Here is a 19,423-nt window from a genome sequence, read left to right as displayed (position 1 = left end):
GGTGCAGTATAAAGGTGATGGTGGCAAAAGTACTTTGCGCTTGCTATTCTATTTCTAATTGGTTCATTAGCCTCAAATGTCACTGTAATGTACGTTTTCACAGCGACCGAAAAGTCAAGATAGATGAAGAGAGTTCTAAAGCTACGAAATGATGAAACGAAATGAAATTTGGGATTCCGGTAGTAATTGTCTTACTATGCACGTCTGTGGCCGACTGCCAAGAGTGGATGAGTGCCTGAACAAGTTAGCGCCTAAGCTAGCAAATGTGTGAAGGTGTCTCTCTCACCCTCACGAAAGAGCATCCAATCAGCTTGCCCTCCTCTCGGGCCTCTGCAAATGGAAATGACACTTGACCTCAGAGCTTTGGATGTCCGTCGGTTTGGCATGTATCCCAGTTGTGAGCTACTGTAACAATGGGGTTTGCCTGATTTATCATGATCAAACGCTTCACCTTAACCGGCCCTCACCTCACGGCACACTGCCAGAACTTCACTTTATATACACGGATGTTTTTAAACCACTGCATGTCTTTTAAAAAACAAAATCAGTTGCCAAGATTTTGCATTTATTGACTCCAATACCTGCGATTCTAATTTCACCTGGCCAGTTTTTATTTTAGTGATGACACTAATAATGTAATAATAATAATAATAATAATAATAATGATGATGATGATGAAGATAATTTGTATTTATTGTTACATTTGTTTTTATAATATTATTAATAATATATACAAATGTTTATTATGTTTATTAAAAATTATTACATTTTATTTCTCATTATTTATAAGAAATAATGTATTATTATTATTATTATTAAATTAAAGCTATACACAATATAATAATAATATTTTTTTTATTATTATTTTTATTATCATTTTGCTTTTATTTTAATAATAATAATATTATCAAAAAGTTTTGTTTGTATTAATTCATAATACATTTTAAAATTAATAATAGATACAAATGTTTATTTATATTATTATTATTATTTACACCTTATTATTATTGAACAAAAAAATACAATAACAATGTGTATGTATTTATTATAATTATAATTATATTATTTTAAATAATAATAATAAAACAAATCTGTTTTTATTTGTATTTGTATAATAATAATAAAAATAAAAATAAAACAGTATTTATTATTATTATTCATTAATAATAATAATAATACATACTCATTTTTATTTATTTCCATTTGTATGTATTATTACTAATAAATATTATTAATATAATAACACTACTACTACTAATAAATACAAATAAATACAATTATTTAATTTTATAATATTTTTGGATTTTTCAGTAAATAATTTGTGAAGGTAGTATTTTATTTTAACAATTTTGAATTAGTCAATTTGCGTTACTATGTATCTATCAGCAAATCAGTTTTTTTTTCTTCAGAGTTCTGTATCAGCATTGGTCACTGAAAAACCCACGCTGGTCGACAGCTACACTAGACGCAGTTTGACCTAATGCGACGTTGTAAGTTGGGTTGTCCTGCACGTTTTTGAACGATCTCCGTTCAATTTAGGACCAAGGTCAATGTGTGTTCAGTTTCTATCAGAACGCAGTGAAGAGGAAGAGATTTTCTGACACCGCCAGCAGCTTTTGACACACGTACGGCCCCGTGTACACACACACGCACGCACACATGCCAGCAGCTTTCCTGCTATGGGCCAAAATACCCGTAGCAGATGGTTTTCAACTGGAGCAGGTGGCTGGCATCACAGTGTACCCATGCTAGAGCAGGCACAACCTTCATGAAAATTATTTCATTTCAATTTTTGTTCCCACACTCGTACAGCTTAGGTAACACTGAAGAACATGTGACATCAAGGTCATTTGGGACATCATCTCTGAATTATAAAACTGTACGCATTTAGAAGCTTGTGGTTTCTACGTGTCTTGTCCGTTTTACTTCGGTCCATCAGTAAAACATGAATTTGCATTGAACAGAATTTGCATTGTATTCATTAGGGTTAAGGTTAGTATTATATTGTGTCCTAAACCCTGTGGCTGTTGATGATTTTTCTACAGTAAACATGCAGCAGACGGATGTCTTTGACTTGTGTGGCTTATCCAGCACCTTGTGTGGCGTTCAGCAAGATTGTAAGTTGTTTGCAGGTTTGTGCCATCTGTGTGTGGGTTTTCAACTGACCTCCAAAGTAGGATCCGTCGGTGAGTTTCAGCTCTTTGTTGAATTTGGTAATGACGCTGGCCACCCCGTGCTGTATGAAGTACATCTTTTTACCCACGGTTCCCTCACGGATAATGTAATCGTTGGGCTGGAAGACCTCAAACTTTAGTTTACTCAGCATTCCCGTCACAAAGTTTGGGTCTGCGTTTGCAAACAGGGGCATAGTGGCCACCAACTTACGACAGTTGAAGTTCACAATTTCCTATAGAGCAAAACAGAAGAAAAAAACACAATCAACATACATCAAAATGTGAAAAAAAGCATATAAGAGAGTATATTCTTTTTTGTAAAACATCATGAAAAAGTGTAATATAACCAACACTTACTTTATTTATTTAGTATCTTATGTTTTTTGTTTTGTTTTTTATAGTCGAAATGTATATCAATATTTATATCTGAAAGGGTGTACAGTTTTTTTTAAATCACAATGTTGCTTAAATTTTATAAACACAATTTCCTGTGGGACAAAACAGAAACAAGACAGTTGACAATATATATGTATATATATAAATATATATTAAAATAAAATAATAAAATTGCATTTATGACTCATTTTTTGTAAAATGGCCCAGAAAGCTGTAATATAAACAAAAAAGTTTTTTTTTTTTACCATTATTATTATTTTTAATTAATAATTTTTTGCTTTCTGACAATATTTAAAATGTATCTCAATATTTATCTGGTGGTGTAAAGGTGTAAAGTTTTTTTATAATTTTTTTTTTTAAGCACAATGTTGTTTAATTTTATATTCACAATTTCTTATGGGTTAGAAAGACAAATTTTTTTGTTTTTGTTTTGGTAAAACGACCCAGAAAGTTGAAATCTAAACAAAAAAAGTACCGTATTCATTCATTTTATTTTATCTTAATGTTTTGCTTTCTGACAATATTTGAAATGCATCTTAATATTCATATCTAAGATGGTGTACAAGTTTTTAAAAGTGTAATGCATTTATTACCTTTTTTTGTGTTTTGGTTAAATAACTTTTTATTTTTTTGTGTGTGTGTTTTGGCCTTCTGACAATATTTAATATGCATCCCATTATTTATATCCGAAATTATGTTAAACTAAAAGTTGCTTAATTGTATATTGCCAGCAAAATCATAGAAACATATTGTGCATATTTAATATTATTATATAGTAGAAGTGAGCAAAACATATATTTAAAATACATATTTCAAAGCTTGAATTATTAAAAAATGTTTACGTTTTGCTCAGCACTCCTCTGCGACTATCACAAGCCTCTATAGTCTCTCTTCCACTGCATTGCAGTGATCTTATTGTATGGTAGCCGTACAGTCAGTGTCAAGCTCACTTCAGCCATTAGCTGAAAGCCTGATGCACGTAATGCTCAGTCTTTCTCGTCTCCATGCTGCCGGGGGTGAAGGAAGTGTTTGTTTGCTGTGGCTTGTGTGTGAAGAATAAATTTGCACTGTGCTTTAAATCGTGGCGTAGTCGGAAAAGCGACAGGAAAAGGTTCTGACCGCAATCACACAGGAGGAATAATGAGTTTGATAGCCACGTCCAACCCTTTACCTCCACTGGGGAGACAAGCTGGAGACTTTATCTATTTAAAGCTGGTTTGTCACAAGGCGGTGCATGTAAAAATAGCAGCCCTGACCAACTGAGGGAAAGAAAGAAAGAGAGAGATCGAGGAGGGAGGGAGGGAGGGAGGGAGGGTGGTGCTGCCAGAGAGTTGAGGTGTTTTGGGGATGAAGCCGTCAGTGTTATCTCTCACTTTGCTGTGTCATAAAAGACACTCATTCTGTCTGCTAAATCATGATGACATGAGTGTTGCATTCTGGGTCGTTTTTAGAAATACCCATTTTCGGTATGGTTATCTGGATGACCTAACATCAGTCAATCTAATATAAACTACCAATAACCTGGCACAACATTCGAGTCAATCTGCCAGAAGCGGTTACTGGGGCTTAAAGAACTGTATTGAAATAATTTGAAAGACCTGTGGTATATCCAAGAACTAAGATAAGATGTTTGCTTGCATATCCAAATGAAAAGGATTACGCGTCCAGACGGGGAGATAATCCTAGATCAGCACTTATTTCGCGAGACGCTTGGGTTCAGATGTTCCCCGCAGCTGCATTAGCTCTGACCCCGGGTCAGCGCTGCGGTGACCTCTCGGCGTCTCACCTCTTTGAGTGGGTCGTTGAGCTCGTTAAGGATGCTGTCCTCGTCGAAGATCTTGCCCTGGTAGCGATGTTCATAGTAATCGTGGATTTTCTGCCGCATGTCAGCTGGCAGCTTGTGGAAGGACATGTACTGCTCCACTTGCTTGTACTGTGAGGGAGAGGAAGAGAGACAGAGCTTTTAGTATAAAACAAGAAGCTGGTGGCGATGCGAGTAGTCGAGACTTGTACCTTATATTTCAAATGAATCTCAATATTTAGATCTGAAATGGTGTTTTTTCCAAGATCAATCACAATGTTAATTTTATATTCACAATGTCACAAAACAGAAACAAGACATCATATATATATAATATAGTAACATGAGTTGAAAAAACAAAAAAAGTATTTATTTATTTTCTTAATATTTTTTGCTTTCTGACTATATTTAAAATGCATTTCATCTGAAATGGTGTAAAATGTTTTTAAAAGTTGAATGCATTTTTGACCTTTTTTATCTTTTGTGTGTTTTGGTAAAACAACCTATAGGTGTAATATGAACAAAAAAGTAATTATTTATTTGAATGTGCTTGCCTTCTGACAAAATTGGATATAAAATCTCATTATTTATATCTGAAATTATGTAAAATAGGCTGTGTATATATACATATGTGTGTGTGTATATATACTATGTATGTATATATACTGTATATGTATGTATATATATATAAATGTGTGTGTGTGTGTGTATGTGTATGTGTATGTGTATGTGTATGTGTATGTGTATGTATGTATATATATATATATATATATATATATATATATATATATATATATATATATATATATATATATATATATATATTTCAGCAAGGATGCACTATATGCACTAAATTAAAACTCATCAAAGAATCCTGAAAAACATACAAAAAAATATTAAGCAGCACAATTGTTTTCTTTTATTAATAATATAAAATTAATAACACTGCTTACTTAGAGTTTTCTGTGCTAAATGTCAGTGTGCATGAAATACTACACTGATCATTTATCCCACAATGCAATGCTCTTAGAATGATTTCTGAAGGATCATGTGACACTGAAGACTGGAGCAATGACGCTAAAATGTCAGCGTTGCCATCACAGGAATAAATTACATTTTAAAATATATTGAAATAGAAAACAGTTATTTTAATTTGTAATAATATTTGACAATATTGCTGTTTTTCCTGTATTTTTACTTGAAACGAGACTTCTTTCAAAATCATTTAAAAAAAACCTTAACCCTCAAACTTTTGAACGGTTATGAATATAATTTAGAGTAGTATGTGAACTAGAAATGTCACTGGTTTACATTTTATATTTCATTGTGTTCTCAGATTTGCAATCAAAAAGTCAGAGATTTCAATACTGACATTTCTCATCAAATTCTTCCAAAGCCAAATTATCTTGGCTATTATTATCTCAATTGTTTCTATTTTTATGCCCCACAAATTGGTACTAAAAGTCCCCCTGTGTGGTGAAAAGTTTTTAATGTTGTTTATATGTCTACGTGTTGTTTTTAATAAGACAAACCATGTGCAAATTCATAAGTCAACACCATTGCTGAGTATTTTCTCCTTAAAACTGCAGTGAAAAAAAGACAGTCTCAAAAACATGGTTCGAAATCGCGGGTGTTTCTGACGTCACAAACTACCTTGTAACCAATCACGTCTCTGAGTGGAGGCGGGGCTAATTTGCATATTCATAGAACCACGTATACTAAATGAGGCAAGGGTGTACAAGAAAGTTACATTCAAGCTATTCTAAGGCATGAAGATTTTTTTTAAGAGAAAACCGTTTACATTTTGGTGATCAGATATGAGTTTTAAGGTATACAATTATTGTGAAACTTAAAATGAAACGACGCTGAGAACATTTACCTGAGCTATGAAAGAGCAGCCTCTGAGCAATGCAATGTCCCGCCGTGTAGGCGTTTGGTGAAATGATCTTTTTTAATTCATGCATGATTTAATGATGAGCCATTTAGATAAATCCTGTGTAAACACATCCACACGCACAGCAAAATGTGCTGGGGTCACCGGCTGTGGGCAGGTGGTGACAACACTTCCTGTCTGCCAACTCAGCTGATGACATCAGAGCAGGAATGCCTAATCCCGACACCTGCTCCCTTTCACCTGTCTCTGGTTACACATGAATTCAATTATGCATGCGTTCTGTACCTACACAGGCTACCCACTCCATACCGTCACAGGAAACGACAGCCTTCCAAGACAGTCGATATCCACCCGAGAACAATCTATTTTAAACTGTTACATTGACTGACTTGCATATTTATAATAACGGCTCTCCTGTTCATGATACACGGACTATTCCTATACAGGCTATTTTATCTATTGTCTCTATGAATTGACGTTTACCTTAGTGTGAAGTGAGATTCATTAAGAAACTGTTAGACTAACAGGCCATATTATTATGCAGCACAGAAACCGTGTTCTGATGGTGGACCACAATCTGTCATCGGTGCGGGTGAAATGGCTTTGAATGACTAGGACGATTCAAGCACCGAGCAATTAGGCTAATGTTCCAAAACCTCCCCATCTCTCGCTCCACTGCGTCTGCAGCGGGGACACGGCGAGACCCACGGCTACTTAGCGTCTCGACGGGAAGTCTTTATCCGTGTCTCTTAGACAGAGGCCTTGAGAATTTAAGAGCTGATGTCTTCAGGCTGTGGGATGCTATAAGACAGTCGCCTACGGCCAGCTGTCGCTTGACCATGCGGATTTTAGAATACGTCTCTGAGGAGACTTTGTGTCTGATATATAAAGGAAGCCACGGTGCATCGACTGGTTGTATGTGCAGGCATGGTGCTAGTGCACACACACCTGCAAACCGTGTGTTTCAGCACAGACACATGCGTTTTACTCACAACGAATCTGATGGAAACGAGTGTGATGAAATGCCTCGAGTATTTAAGCAGGCAATTATAGGGATTCACAATCTTTTAGTATCGGTTAATGAATAATATTATAGCGGCGATTTGGTTTGGATACTTAATTGTGCTAACTTTTCCCTATTTTTATATTTGGTTATAAAAATAACCCCGATATAAGAGAAAATGAGCACAATGCTGTCATCTTTTTAAAGTGTTTTGTAAATGATAGTAAAATGTATAGTAGGCCTAGGCTATTTATTAATATTTTGATTTAGCTTTTAGTTTTACAGCTTTGATTTAAAAAAAATATGTTTTAGTAATTTTATTATGTGCTTTTGTAAAAAAAAAAAAATTGCATTAATTAATTTTGATTTCAGTTTTAGTAAATTTTAGTTGTTAGTTTTCAAAGCAGCATTTCACATTTTCAAAGTTTATTCCTCATATTTATATTTTATTTCACTTCAGATTTATTTCAAATAGTTAACAGTAGGAACACTGCGTGGAAAAATAATAATTTAATAACACTGTTAAATGTGATCTTGTTAAAAAAAAACTCAAAATGAATATCTCTTTTTACAGCTCTTTTTACAGCTTTTTACAGTTTTACAGCTTTGATTTAAAAAAAATATGTTTTAGTAATTTTATTATGTGCTTTTGTAAAAAAAAAAAAATTGCATTAATTAATTTTGATTTCAGTTTTAGTAAATTTTAGTTGTTAGTTTTCAAAGCAGCATTTCACATTTTCAAAGTTTATTCCTCATATTTATATTTTATTTCACTTCAGATTTATTTCAAATAGTTAACAGTAGGAACACTGCGTGGAAAAATAATAATTTAATAACACTGTTAAATGTGATCTTGTTAAAAAAAAACTCAAAATGAATATCTCTTTTTTTAAAACTGCATTATAATATTTTAATGCATAAATTCACTTGTGACATTTAAACAACTGATTTTTTTTTTTTTGACAAAATAGTAGGCTACTTTACCAACTGAATTTGATTTTTTTTTTTTTTTGACAAAATAGTATTTTAATATCTGCCATTTATTTGTTATTGGCCATTACTTGATAAATAATTCTCAGCTTCTTGGTCTCAGTCATAATTTTAAAATTGGTGCATCAGTCATTGTGGATTATTTCTATAGGCTATGCAAATTAGGCTGATAATAGATGCCTTATTCACCAAAACTCCAAGCTATTTGCCTGTACTAGTTAACGCAGTGTCATTATTTGCATAATTCAGGCAGTAGAATCAAATGCTGAAACAATGTGAAAATACTGTAAATGGTTCAGACACAATTAATTCTTATTCAATTCCCACACATAAGCTGTGTCCCGATTCAGAGGCTGCAGACTTCAAAGGCCACACCTTCAAAGCCCCGGGAAACGAAGGGCGCATTAGTAGACCGCATTCGAGGAATTGGGACAGCCTTCGCCACGCCGCTGTGACGCATACATTCGCTATGAGCTGGAGAGTCTGAGCCAGCGCTGGATATTCCGAATATGAGTAACTGTGACCTGTGGTCAGTCAGACGGTGGCAGTGTGAGTGCCATGACCTTCTCTTCTAGAGATACAATGAGTCACTAGGCATCAGGGCAAAAGCAAACACACGGATATGGGCTTCCTTACAGAGATATTGTCCATGTATTTATTCTCACACACATAGTGTGCATGAGTAGACAAACACCAGTATGAATCATCATTGTAGACTTACCGTAATTATTTGGGATAAGTTAAGAACGGGTTTGAGCACATACTGTATTTATATATACACTGTAAAAAAAGTATATGATCAATAGGTTATGACAACATGTTTTTGCATTGCTATAACTCATCAAAATAAGTTATATAACTTTGTTATATTCAACTCATTTTCAAGTCAAGTAATTTAACTTTTTTTTTTTTTTTTACAGTGTACTGCATGGCTCAATTTTATTTCAAACTTAAAATCAAACCATTTTTTTTTTAATGGGACCTATCATTCCCTTTTTAAAGTCTTGATCTGTTTTTGGGTATACCAGAATATGGTTTGCATGCTCGAAAAACACATTTGACATTATTGCAGCTCCTTTCTTTCCAGTCTGTCAGTAACGCTCAGTTTAGTTCCTGTCTCTACGAAGGCCCTCTTTCTGAAATGTGCTCTGATTGGTCGCTGGACCAGTGCGTTGTGATTGGTCAAACACTTAAAGGGATACTCCACTTTTTTTGGAAATAGGCTCATTTTACAACTCCCCCAGAGTTAAACAGTTGAGTTTTACCGTTTTCTAATCTATTCAGCCGAACTCCGGGTCTGACGGTACCACTTTTAGCATAGCTTAGCATAGATCATTGATTCTGATGAGTCCAGTAGCATTTCTTTCAAAATGACCAACGAGTTTCAATATTTTTCCTATTTAAAACTTGACTCGTCTGTAGGTAAACCATGTACTAAGATCGACGGAAAATGAAAAGTTGCGATTTTCCAAGCCTATATGGCTAGGAACTACTCTCATTCCGGCGTAAGAATCAAGGAACTGTGCGGCCGTACCATGGGTGCAGCAGCGTAATGATATGACGAAGCACCTGAAAATAGTCCCCAGCTCGGTAACTTCCAACATGACCGGGACCGGGACTAAGTTTGTGTAGTTTTTAAGCGGCAAATTAGGTTTCCTGTGCAATTAGCCATGGTTCTGTGCATAGTAAACGGCTGTGATAGTAAGTCGAGGGTATATTCTACCGTAATGTTACACCGAATACCAACGAACTTGTTGACGGCAAGTGCTTCGTCATATCATTACGCCTGCTGCACCCATGGTACGGCCGCACAGTTCCTTGATTCTTACGCCGGAATGAGAGTAGTTCCTGATATAGACAATAACTACCTTTGGAGTGAAATTGGGCTTTGTAACTAGACCTCTTTCATGCCCAACAGTACACACTAAAGAAAGTTAAAAATGTAAAAAAGCATAATATGACCCCTTAAAGCTGGTTGATAAGCTTGGACACCAGCTTACCGCCTTCCATTCTCTCTCTCAGACATTCACAAACAGACATCCAAACTTTGAAAAAACACACACACACACACACACACACACACACACACACACACACACACACACACACACACACACACACACACACACACACACACACACACACACACACACAGGGATCAGCCTGTTTGGTTTAACGGATTGTCACAGCCCGATGACGACAGCACCTGTGAATAAACATCGTCTCACACACTGCAGGCCAGTGGCGCTTGAGCTAGAGACGCAAATGAAGGCGAAAACAAAAATGTCACTTCTTGTTCTACATTGATTACAGCGCATGTGTCAGAGCGTGATAAGGCCTGTTTGTGTTTGCAGTACATTGATTTACGCTGAGCTCACAAAGAAGGGGAACTTTGTTGGTTGGTCGTGTGGGGAACGGGGAGTGTACAGGCTTTTAAAGGAGTAGTCTTGAGGCGGTGAGAAGGCACAGAGAAGTCAAGCTGTTTTGGGCATGTGGCTTAAAGCAGGAATATCGCTTGGTACTGCCCGAGTAGATAAACTCATATCATCCTGAGGGGATTTCATAAAGCTTGCCTACATGCTCTTCGTGATTCCCACAGAGGTAAAGCGAAAATGTTTCTGCCGTCTGTGTGAATGACAGCTGGTGTCCTCTTATTGTCAATGGCATGTTTATATATCCGCTTCAAAAAGGCCATCGACACTTCCTGCAGAAATGTGCCAGCGTTTTTGAATTTTGCATTTTTCACACAAGTCCCCCCCCCCTCCCCCTTCTTCCTTTTTCCCAATTCCCACCATGTCCACTTTCCCCGTTTTTTATTTTCTTATCCATTTTTTTCTTCATTTTCATTACCTTTCACTTTCCATTTCCATTTTCTTTCTTTCCTTCCCTTCTTGTCCTTACTTTTCCTGTCATTTATACTACCTTCTATTTATTATATATATATTGTATCTTTCCTTCCTTCCTTTTACACTTTTTAGTCCTTTTTTCTCTAAATTTCCTGACCTTTTCATTTCTTATTTCTTTTAGTCTTCCAGCCTTCCTCTTTTCCATCCCTCCTGTTCTGTCTTTTTCCTTTTCCTTTCCTTTTCTTTTTTTCCCTTTTCATTAATCTATCATTTCCATTTCTTTCTATCCTCCCTTATTTTCTTTCTGTTTTGGCCTTTACCTGTCCCTATATTTACCTTGCCATCTTTTTTCAGTTTAATTTCCTTTTAATTTGCTGTCGTGTCGCGTTTCTCCTTTCCTGTTCTTTCCATTACTCTTCTTTTACTTTCTTTTCTTCCTTACTACTTGTCCTGTCTCCTTCTTTTCCTTTTCTTGTTCTGTTCTTTTCCTTTTCATATCCCCTCCTTTTTCTTCCTTACTACTTGTCCGTCTCCTTCTTTTCCTTTTCTTGTTCTGTTCTTTTCCTTTTCATATCCCCTCCTTTTTCCTATTTTTGACCTTTTCATTTTTGTTATTTCATCTTCCAGCCTTTTTCCTTCTCCCCTTCCTTCCTTCTCCCCTTCCTTCCTTCTCCCCTTCCTTCCTTCCTTCCTTCCTTCCTTCCTTCCTTCCTTCCTTCCTTCCTTCCTTCCTTCCTTCCTTCCTTCCTTCCTTCCTCTCTTCCTGTTCTGTTCTTTTCCTTTCCCTAAAATGTTGTACTTAGTTGGTTATAATGAAATGATTCATGAGCATGCGGAGCTCACCCTAAACAAACTAGATGGCGTATAGATTGCTGCAGGAACGACGCATTTTTGTAGGCCAAACCTGGGTTCCATCATCCTGAGGTCAATGGGTTTTTGAATGGATTTTTGATGAAATGCTTGAAATAAGGTCTGTGGTGAACACAAGCTCAAGATATTTTCACATTTTATTCTATGATATAAAATACATCAGTAATACTCTCTTGTGATAAAAAAAAAAACAAAAAAACATTTATTTGTCTTGTAAAGGGTGGATGCTACAGTAAGTGGCTAAATAGGAATAGAGAGATCGTTGGGGACATTAGATGTCATCATTTCGAACAAGTAAACTCATCTACTCACTAGTCCGCTTTCACAGCCTCTTCAGGTTCTTGCAAACTATTAATGCTTTTAAAACAAAGACTGAAAGAGTTGTCAGAAGCGTAGCACTTTTCCTTTCCCTATCATTTCTTTCCCTTTTCTGTACAGGTTTTCTTTTTTCTTCTTCTGTCATTTCCATTACCTTTAATTTTCCATTGACTTTGCTCTTCTTTCTGCCCTTTCTTTCTTTTCATTACCTTTTACTTTCCTTTCATTCCTTTCCTTTGTGTTAAACACTGGGCTAGTTCTGATTTTTACTCTCTACGTTTCGGGCAAGAGCACAGAAGGCTAATTCACGTTCTGGTTTATTATCAGCGTGGGAACAGAAATGCTTTGTCAAGATTAGGTTTATCACCACTTTCTCTCTTTTTTACCCCCACATTTCTTCTTGCAGAAGCGGTCATCACATTAAATGTGTGCTGGGCTCTGGCAGGGTTATATTAGATGTCAGAAACAATCCGCCCAGCCTGTCTGCATCTCTCCTGCGTCTCAGGTGCTTGAGACTGCCCTTCACTCTCTCTCCAGCAAAAAAATAAATAAATAAATAAATCGAAAAAAAGCTTTGATCCACCAAATTGCAAAGGTACCTGCTCAGACTGCGGCGCGCTCGTGCGATGGGGATGATAATACAGATATCCTAATTTGCATGAAGGGAAGATGAGAAAAGGCGAGATGATTTGAGGTCATAGTGCCTTTTATTATTCAGTCCCTTTGAAAATTAGAATCTATATTTGTGATTTTGTTGAAGTGATTTTGTTGTATGCATGCCCACAAACTTTCAGATTTTTTGCCAAACAGTAATTGCAATCGATAACATTTATAAAATTAGTTTATTGTATCAACATTTTAATATTAATTAGCAATAATAACATATTTATGTTTCCTATCATATATTACATCTTAATCGTGCATGTTCAGGTTTATTTATAAAATATTAATATGCAATAACAATCAAATTATTTAGCATTACCTTCATGTCATGATCATCCAATCAAAATGACCTTGAGCTTGCTGTAAATAAATGTCCTTTATCGCTAAGCAAAACACTGCCAACATCAGTGATGTGAATTATCACCTATAGTCAATGCTGTCAGTCATGACCAAAGCCCTATGATATATATATATATATATATATATATATATATATATATATATATATATATATATATATATATATATATATATCACACAAACCGACATAAAAGGCCAATTTTGACTTTCATTATCTTACTGGGACAAATTGTAGAATCTGACAAGCAACAATCACAAGGAAGTGAGGTGTGCACCTGGCTTTAGCATCCAACAAACAACCCACCTTAACCTTTGCATTCGATCACACAACAGCCTGTATGTGTGAAGCACTACATAACAAGCCTGCTGATCTGACAAAGGATTCTACGCCATTTTTGATAGAATAGCCTTGCCTCGCGCTCCTGCTGTGGAATGCCATGTAAATGGCAGGAAAATAATGGCTGGGTTTATTCCTAAACAATAACATCGGGTGAATAAGGTGAACATTGACCTCGCATGAAAGAAACTTCTCCTCGAAACGCTCTCCTGCTGATCGTCTTTGATCTTGCACTTTGAAAGAACTCTTCCACACACACGCAAGCTCCCTGCTCAGCACACAACCACGTGTCGTGGTTCCTCTCCGGGTCTGATCTCATTCCCATCCATGTGCTGGTTTGATCTGCTGATCATAGGAGATCTGCTAGCAAAGCCACAGATGAGTGGACTGATGAGAGATAAGGCTGTGGGAGCGTGGTTATCTTCCATTAGTCGGCGTTCTTATGCTTGTCTTTGCAAATGGAACAGCGGATAGAATCGAAATGAGTCAGACGGTGCAAGAGCTGAGCCAGACAATTCCTCATCAGATCTGTTAATAAACCACTGATTACAGCATATGCCCCTGTTTATTTATTTGAAATAATAACTTTATTTATTTGTATTTCAAGTATTTATTGTTATTTTTAATGTATTCATTAATGTTTGGTTTTATATATTACTTTGGCCAACTGGCAGTGTTCCATACCTTTCTGGACATGGTAATCCCAGAATGCATTGCTGAAACCTCAGTGAAAAAATATTCTAATTTGTGAGAGTCATGATGAGTCAAAATATTTGTTTTGGTACCATAGCAAAAACTATTGTAACTAATTTATTTTAGATTTTCTTTAACAATTTTAACAATAACAATTTAAAAATGAAATATATTAGACAAATTAAAGTAATTTTTTAATGCTATTAATGATAATAAGTAAATAATACATTAAAACATTAGCATGTAGCCTTCATATTTTTGTTTGTTAATTAATGCATTCAAAATTGTAATAAAAATGTGTAATATAATAAATAAATAAAAAAGAAACGCACAGCATCGTTGCACAGCATCTGGAAGTGACGATTTTGTTCTCTTCGACTGACTGGATGGAAACGGTGCTTTATTTGCAAATTTTTTATGCGATATTCCAATTTTGTGCATAAGGTAAATTCGCAAGATGGAAACATAGCTAATGAAGCTGACTGAGTAAAAACTGTTTATAATCGTGTTCTTGCAAACTATTATTACTCGAACTTTCAGGGAAAATGTTTGAAAGCAGCAGGCTATCAGTGGGTACCGGATTGACCCTGTACCCGGTATTACCGGAACTGCCAATACTACAGAAAGGCTGGTATAGTTTTTAAAATGTAAGTATTGACATAGTACCAAAATATCGCTACTTTTGACAACACTAATAGACAGTGTACAGCAAGGCAGTTCAGTAGGTTTGGAAAGTTTAACATCCTTATCCAGGTTGATTTATGCTTGTATTGTCTTGGTGTAGGGATAAGTCATGGTAGTATGTCGATTTTTTAATATATACGTAGCCTATATATACATATATATATATATATATATATAAAAAAGTCTTATTATTTTATCAATGTGTAATTGTTTTTAGCGATGCTACTTTAATTAGCGTGCTGTGCTTTCGCTGTTAAGCTAGTTAAACAGCCTGGTTGGGACACTAGCACACCAGCATCCAAAATAAGTCCTACTGTGGTGACCACCAATGCTGGTGTTCTCGGCAGTATAGGCCAGTGACATTGGCTTTGTCATTTGACCTCTGCTGTTTATATATAGTGACCATTGAGAAGCCAGTTCGATATGAATGTATTTTGCAGATCTCTGGGCAGGGGAGCTGTATCTAATATCCATTTGCAATGGAGCCAGATTTTAATTGGCATTATGGCGGGATGAAACCACAGCGGTGACATTGCGATTCCAAGTGAAGTGTGTAACACTGCTCTTTGTGTCAAGCGCTACACGGCCGCGGCAAGGTCAAAAAATCATATTTAAATTGAAGATAAGAGTCCGTGCTGGGACAGGCAGAGATGTAAATTCATAGAAGCTCTTTGTCTGTTTCAGACCGCTGTGTCACTGTCGCAGTGAAGGTGACACCAGCTCCGTGTGCAACTCAGATAAGCCCGTGCACAGCAGCCATGACAGGGAAATTGATGGTATGCATGGCCCATGGATGTGTGCAGCACCCTGTTTTCCAGAGTAAAGGAATCTCATTAGCTTGGAAATCCCACACTTTGTTCCACTAAAAGGTTTCAGCTAAATGGCTTTGTCAATCAATAAGATGTAAGGGCTGGCTGTAATGAGAAAATGCAACTTTATGAATGCAAGAAAACTCCTAGATGATATTTTAAACAGCGGCCACAAATGAGCTAGAGTGAAATTGAGCCTGTGATCGTCCCTGGATAGTAGTTGGATCCTATTTGGAATGTGTATTGACGACATTTAGCACACAGTTTATTTCCTAAGGCAGCTTATAGTACACTCTAAAAAATGCTGGGTTGTTTTAACCCATTTTGGGTCAAATATGGACAAACCCAGCCATTGGGTTACATTTTTTAATTGCATTTTTGATCCAACGTTTGGGTTTGTCCATATTTGACACAGTAAGAGTTAGAGCTACTGTACGCTATCATTCAAAAGTTTGGGGTCTTTTTTAATGTTCCTGAAAGAAGTCTCTTATGTTCACCAAGAATGCATTTATTTGGTCAAAAATACAGTAAAAAAACACCAATATTGTGAAATATTTTTACAATTTAAAATAACCATTTTCTGTTTTAATATGTTTTAAAATGTAATTTATTCATGTGATGCAATGCGGAATTTTCAGCATCATTACTCCAGTCTTCAGTGTCACATGATCCTTCAGAAATCATTCTAATATGCTGATTTGCTGCTCAAGAAACATTTCTTATTATTAGCAATGTTGAAAACAGTTGCTTCTTAAGATTTTAGCATTTTAAAATGGCAAAATGCAAAAATGCTGTCACTTTTGATCAATTAAATGCATCTTTGCTAAATTAAAGCATTGCTTTCATTCCAAAAAACAAACAAACAAAAAAACAGTTACAGACCCCAAACTTTTGACCGTGGATAGTACAAGCTCAGATCTTGGAATTTGAGGAGAAATGTTTGAGTTAAACTTCTGTAAGTGAAGTTACTGGGATCTTTTTCTCATGAAACATCTGAGAAACCTACTCAGTGGGTCAGAAAACCTCAAAAGGTACTAATAGTTTACACATTTTTTTAATTTTTAATTTTTATGGAACTGCCTAGAAACAAGCTGTTACACCCCTAAAGGTGCAATCTTTCTCTGACAGTGTTGCCTATTCAACATCATTATTTTTCATTTAGTCTGTGCCAACTCCCTGGAGCACAATCCCATTCTCTCCATTCCCATATCGTCTTTCCATTCATCCACTGTAATGGTATAAATGGTGACGCTGATGGCTCATGTTGGCATGACGTTGTGACGTTAATCTGGCTCGTTGAGGTCCCAGATGAGGAAACCCCTCCTCCCATGGGACGAAGCAGCTCTGGCTCCTCTTGCACATGCTTTGGCCCAGAGAGAGTGTTTTTGTCTTTCACTTGGGATAAATCCTCTTTGAAAGCATGGGGATATAATGATTCGCTACCGGTGCAAACAAGCACTCAAAGACAGAACGCTAGAATGAGGGATAATCTGACAATCCCTCTTCATGGTATCTCAGGGAGGAAGCTGCATGCTGTTTAGAGGAAGTGGAATCAATACGCTGTGGCATCTCTGAGTTGATGACTTAAGTATCACAGTACACAAGACTGTACAACTGAGGTCAGAGAACAGCAGAACAGTGTCAAGCAGCGATCGCACTCGTCCAGAAACCTGTGCGGGTGAGAATTACACACCGCTGTAGATGTGTGTGCTGGTACTGCTACAGGTATATGCTGTTTACATGCGAATCTGACCAAAAAACATGATGTTATGAGAAAATAAACAGCAGGACGTGTGGAAAGAACAAGTTTTTAAGAGGTATTTGTTTGCAAACTGAGTAACGTCTTGCTGCTGTAATGTAGAATCAGCTGTTAAAAAAAAATTATATATATAATTTTATAATAATAAATTTTTTCTAAAAATGTTTGGGTTGTTTTAACCCAATTTTGGGTCAAATATGGACAAAAATATGCATTTTTGATCCAACGTTTGGGTTTGTCCATATTTGACCCAAAATTGGGTTAAAACAACCCAAACATTTTTAGAGTGTATCATTATCATCATTTTGATATATATACAGTTGCAGTGATACAAAATGATTTTTTTTTGCTTATCCAAACATATAATTCTAGACCTGTAGATTGCAGCCCTGAACCTGTACATGTTGTCCGACACAAGCAGCCTACCTATGTAGCAGAGATAGAATTTCTTTGACGTCAGATCAATATTGAAGTCATTCTTGAATGATTGATGAGCTCATAATGTGATACATGATGATAACACGGATTGCTACCCTATCATGGTGTTGTAAGATCACATGCCCGTCTAATGAAGGCACGGTGGTGTAAATATCAAAATAACGCGTGAATACCTGCAAACAAAGCAGCTCGGTGAGTGAAACGGATGAGGTTGCGCTTACCTTCTCTTGGTACTGTCGTCGGGACGAGTCCAGAGACTGGATGAGGGCTGTGGCGTGGCCCACAAACATGGCGTAGCAGGTGGCGCCCACAATCATACTGAGCATGGTGATCCAGAGGTCTGACATGCTGACAGGCGCCCTGGCTCCGTACCCGATACACAACATGTGACTCATGGCCTTAAACAGGGCGTAAGAGTACTGCTTTCCCCAGGAGTCGTTCTAAGAGAGCGAAAGAGACAGACATGAGAAGATGACACAAAAAAAGAAAGACAGTCAGTGATAGAGAAGCAGGTGGAGTGAATTTAACACATGCGGGCTTGCAGGCAAAAAACAACAACAAAAAAACAACAACAACAGAGTGCTAGTATCAGTGAATCTCCATAGAGTGTCCTGCCAACCTTCATGCATGGCAAACTATCTCTCTCCATGCATCTCTCCTTCCTCTTTTTCTCTCTCTCTTTGTATTCACTGTCCATATATAGCCTACACTCTAAAAAATGCTGGGTTGTTTTAACCCAAATTTGGGTCAAATATGGACGAACCCAACCGTTGGGTTAACAATTTTTTATTTAAAAAAGTGTAGTAGCCTAAAATAAATTATAATAATAACACCAATACATATAATATGGTTATTATTATTATTATTATATATTCTTTTAAATAATATAAATTGGCATTTTGCTAATTTTGGGTTTGGTCTCTATTTTATCACCCTTTGACAAAATACCCCTGCTATACACCATCTTTTTGTCTTTTTTTTTTTTGTCTCTGTGTCATTTGCAATGGGGTGTGAAAACAAGTGATGGCTTTGGTGTCTGCTAATCAACTTGGATTACATCCATTAGTTGCCGTCGGTTGATGTACGGCTCTGTGGATCCCTGATGCCGGACGAGAGAAAAGAGGAAGGACACTTTCAGTCCTCTCACAGGCTATTAGCGCAGCTGATTTTAATGGAGAACTGTGCGAATAGAAAGAGACAAACTGTACTGCAGATGTACTGCAGAGTGCCTGACCCTGCTCACAATCAATACACCAGCTCATGAAAACAAGATGCTAAAGGGAAAAACTTTCCAAGCAAGTTATTTTTTTTTTTGCCATCTTTAATAATATAATATAATATAATATAATATAATACAATATATAATATAATATAATATAATATAATAT

At 36.3% G+C, this 19,423-nt stretch overlaps 1 protein-coding gene across 2 annotated transcripts in view; it reads right to left on the bottom strand.

Moving 5' to 3' along the window:
* Positions 1-19,423, bottom strand: part of hcn1 (hyperpolarization activated cyclic nucleotide-gated potassium channel 1) — a 98,365-nt gene that overhangs the window by 17,472 nt on the left and 61,470 nt on the right. For both annotated transcript variants that reach the window (XM_079586125.1, XM_079586124.1), the window contains exons 4-6: positions 18,257-18,475; positions 4,357-4,503; positions 2,167-2,407 (exon numbers count right to left, since the gene is read on the bottom strand). In XM_079586125.1, the coding sequence (XP_079442251.1) occupies positions 2,167-2,407; positions 4,357-4,503; positions 18,257-18,475 (607 nt within the window). The remainder of the gene's footprint in view (positions 1-2,166; positions 2,408-4,356; positions 4,504-18,256; positions 18,476-19,423) is intronic.

This window comes from Phoxinus phoxinus (assembly GCF_949152265.1).
Source record: "Phoxinus phoxinus genome assembly, chromosome: 17".
Lineage (NCBI taxonomy): Eukaryota > Metazoa > Chordata > Actinopteri > Cypriniformes > Leuciscidae > Phoxinus > Phoxinus phoxinus.
This window is presented reverse-complemented; position numbering and strand designations above follow the sequence as displayed.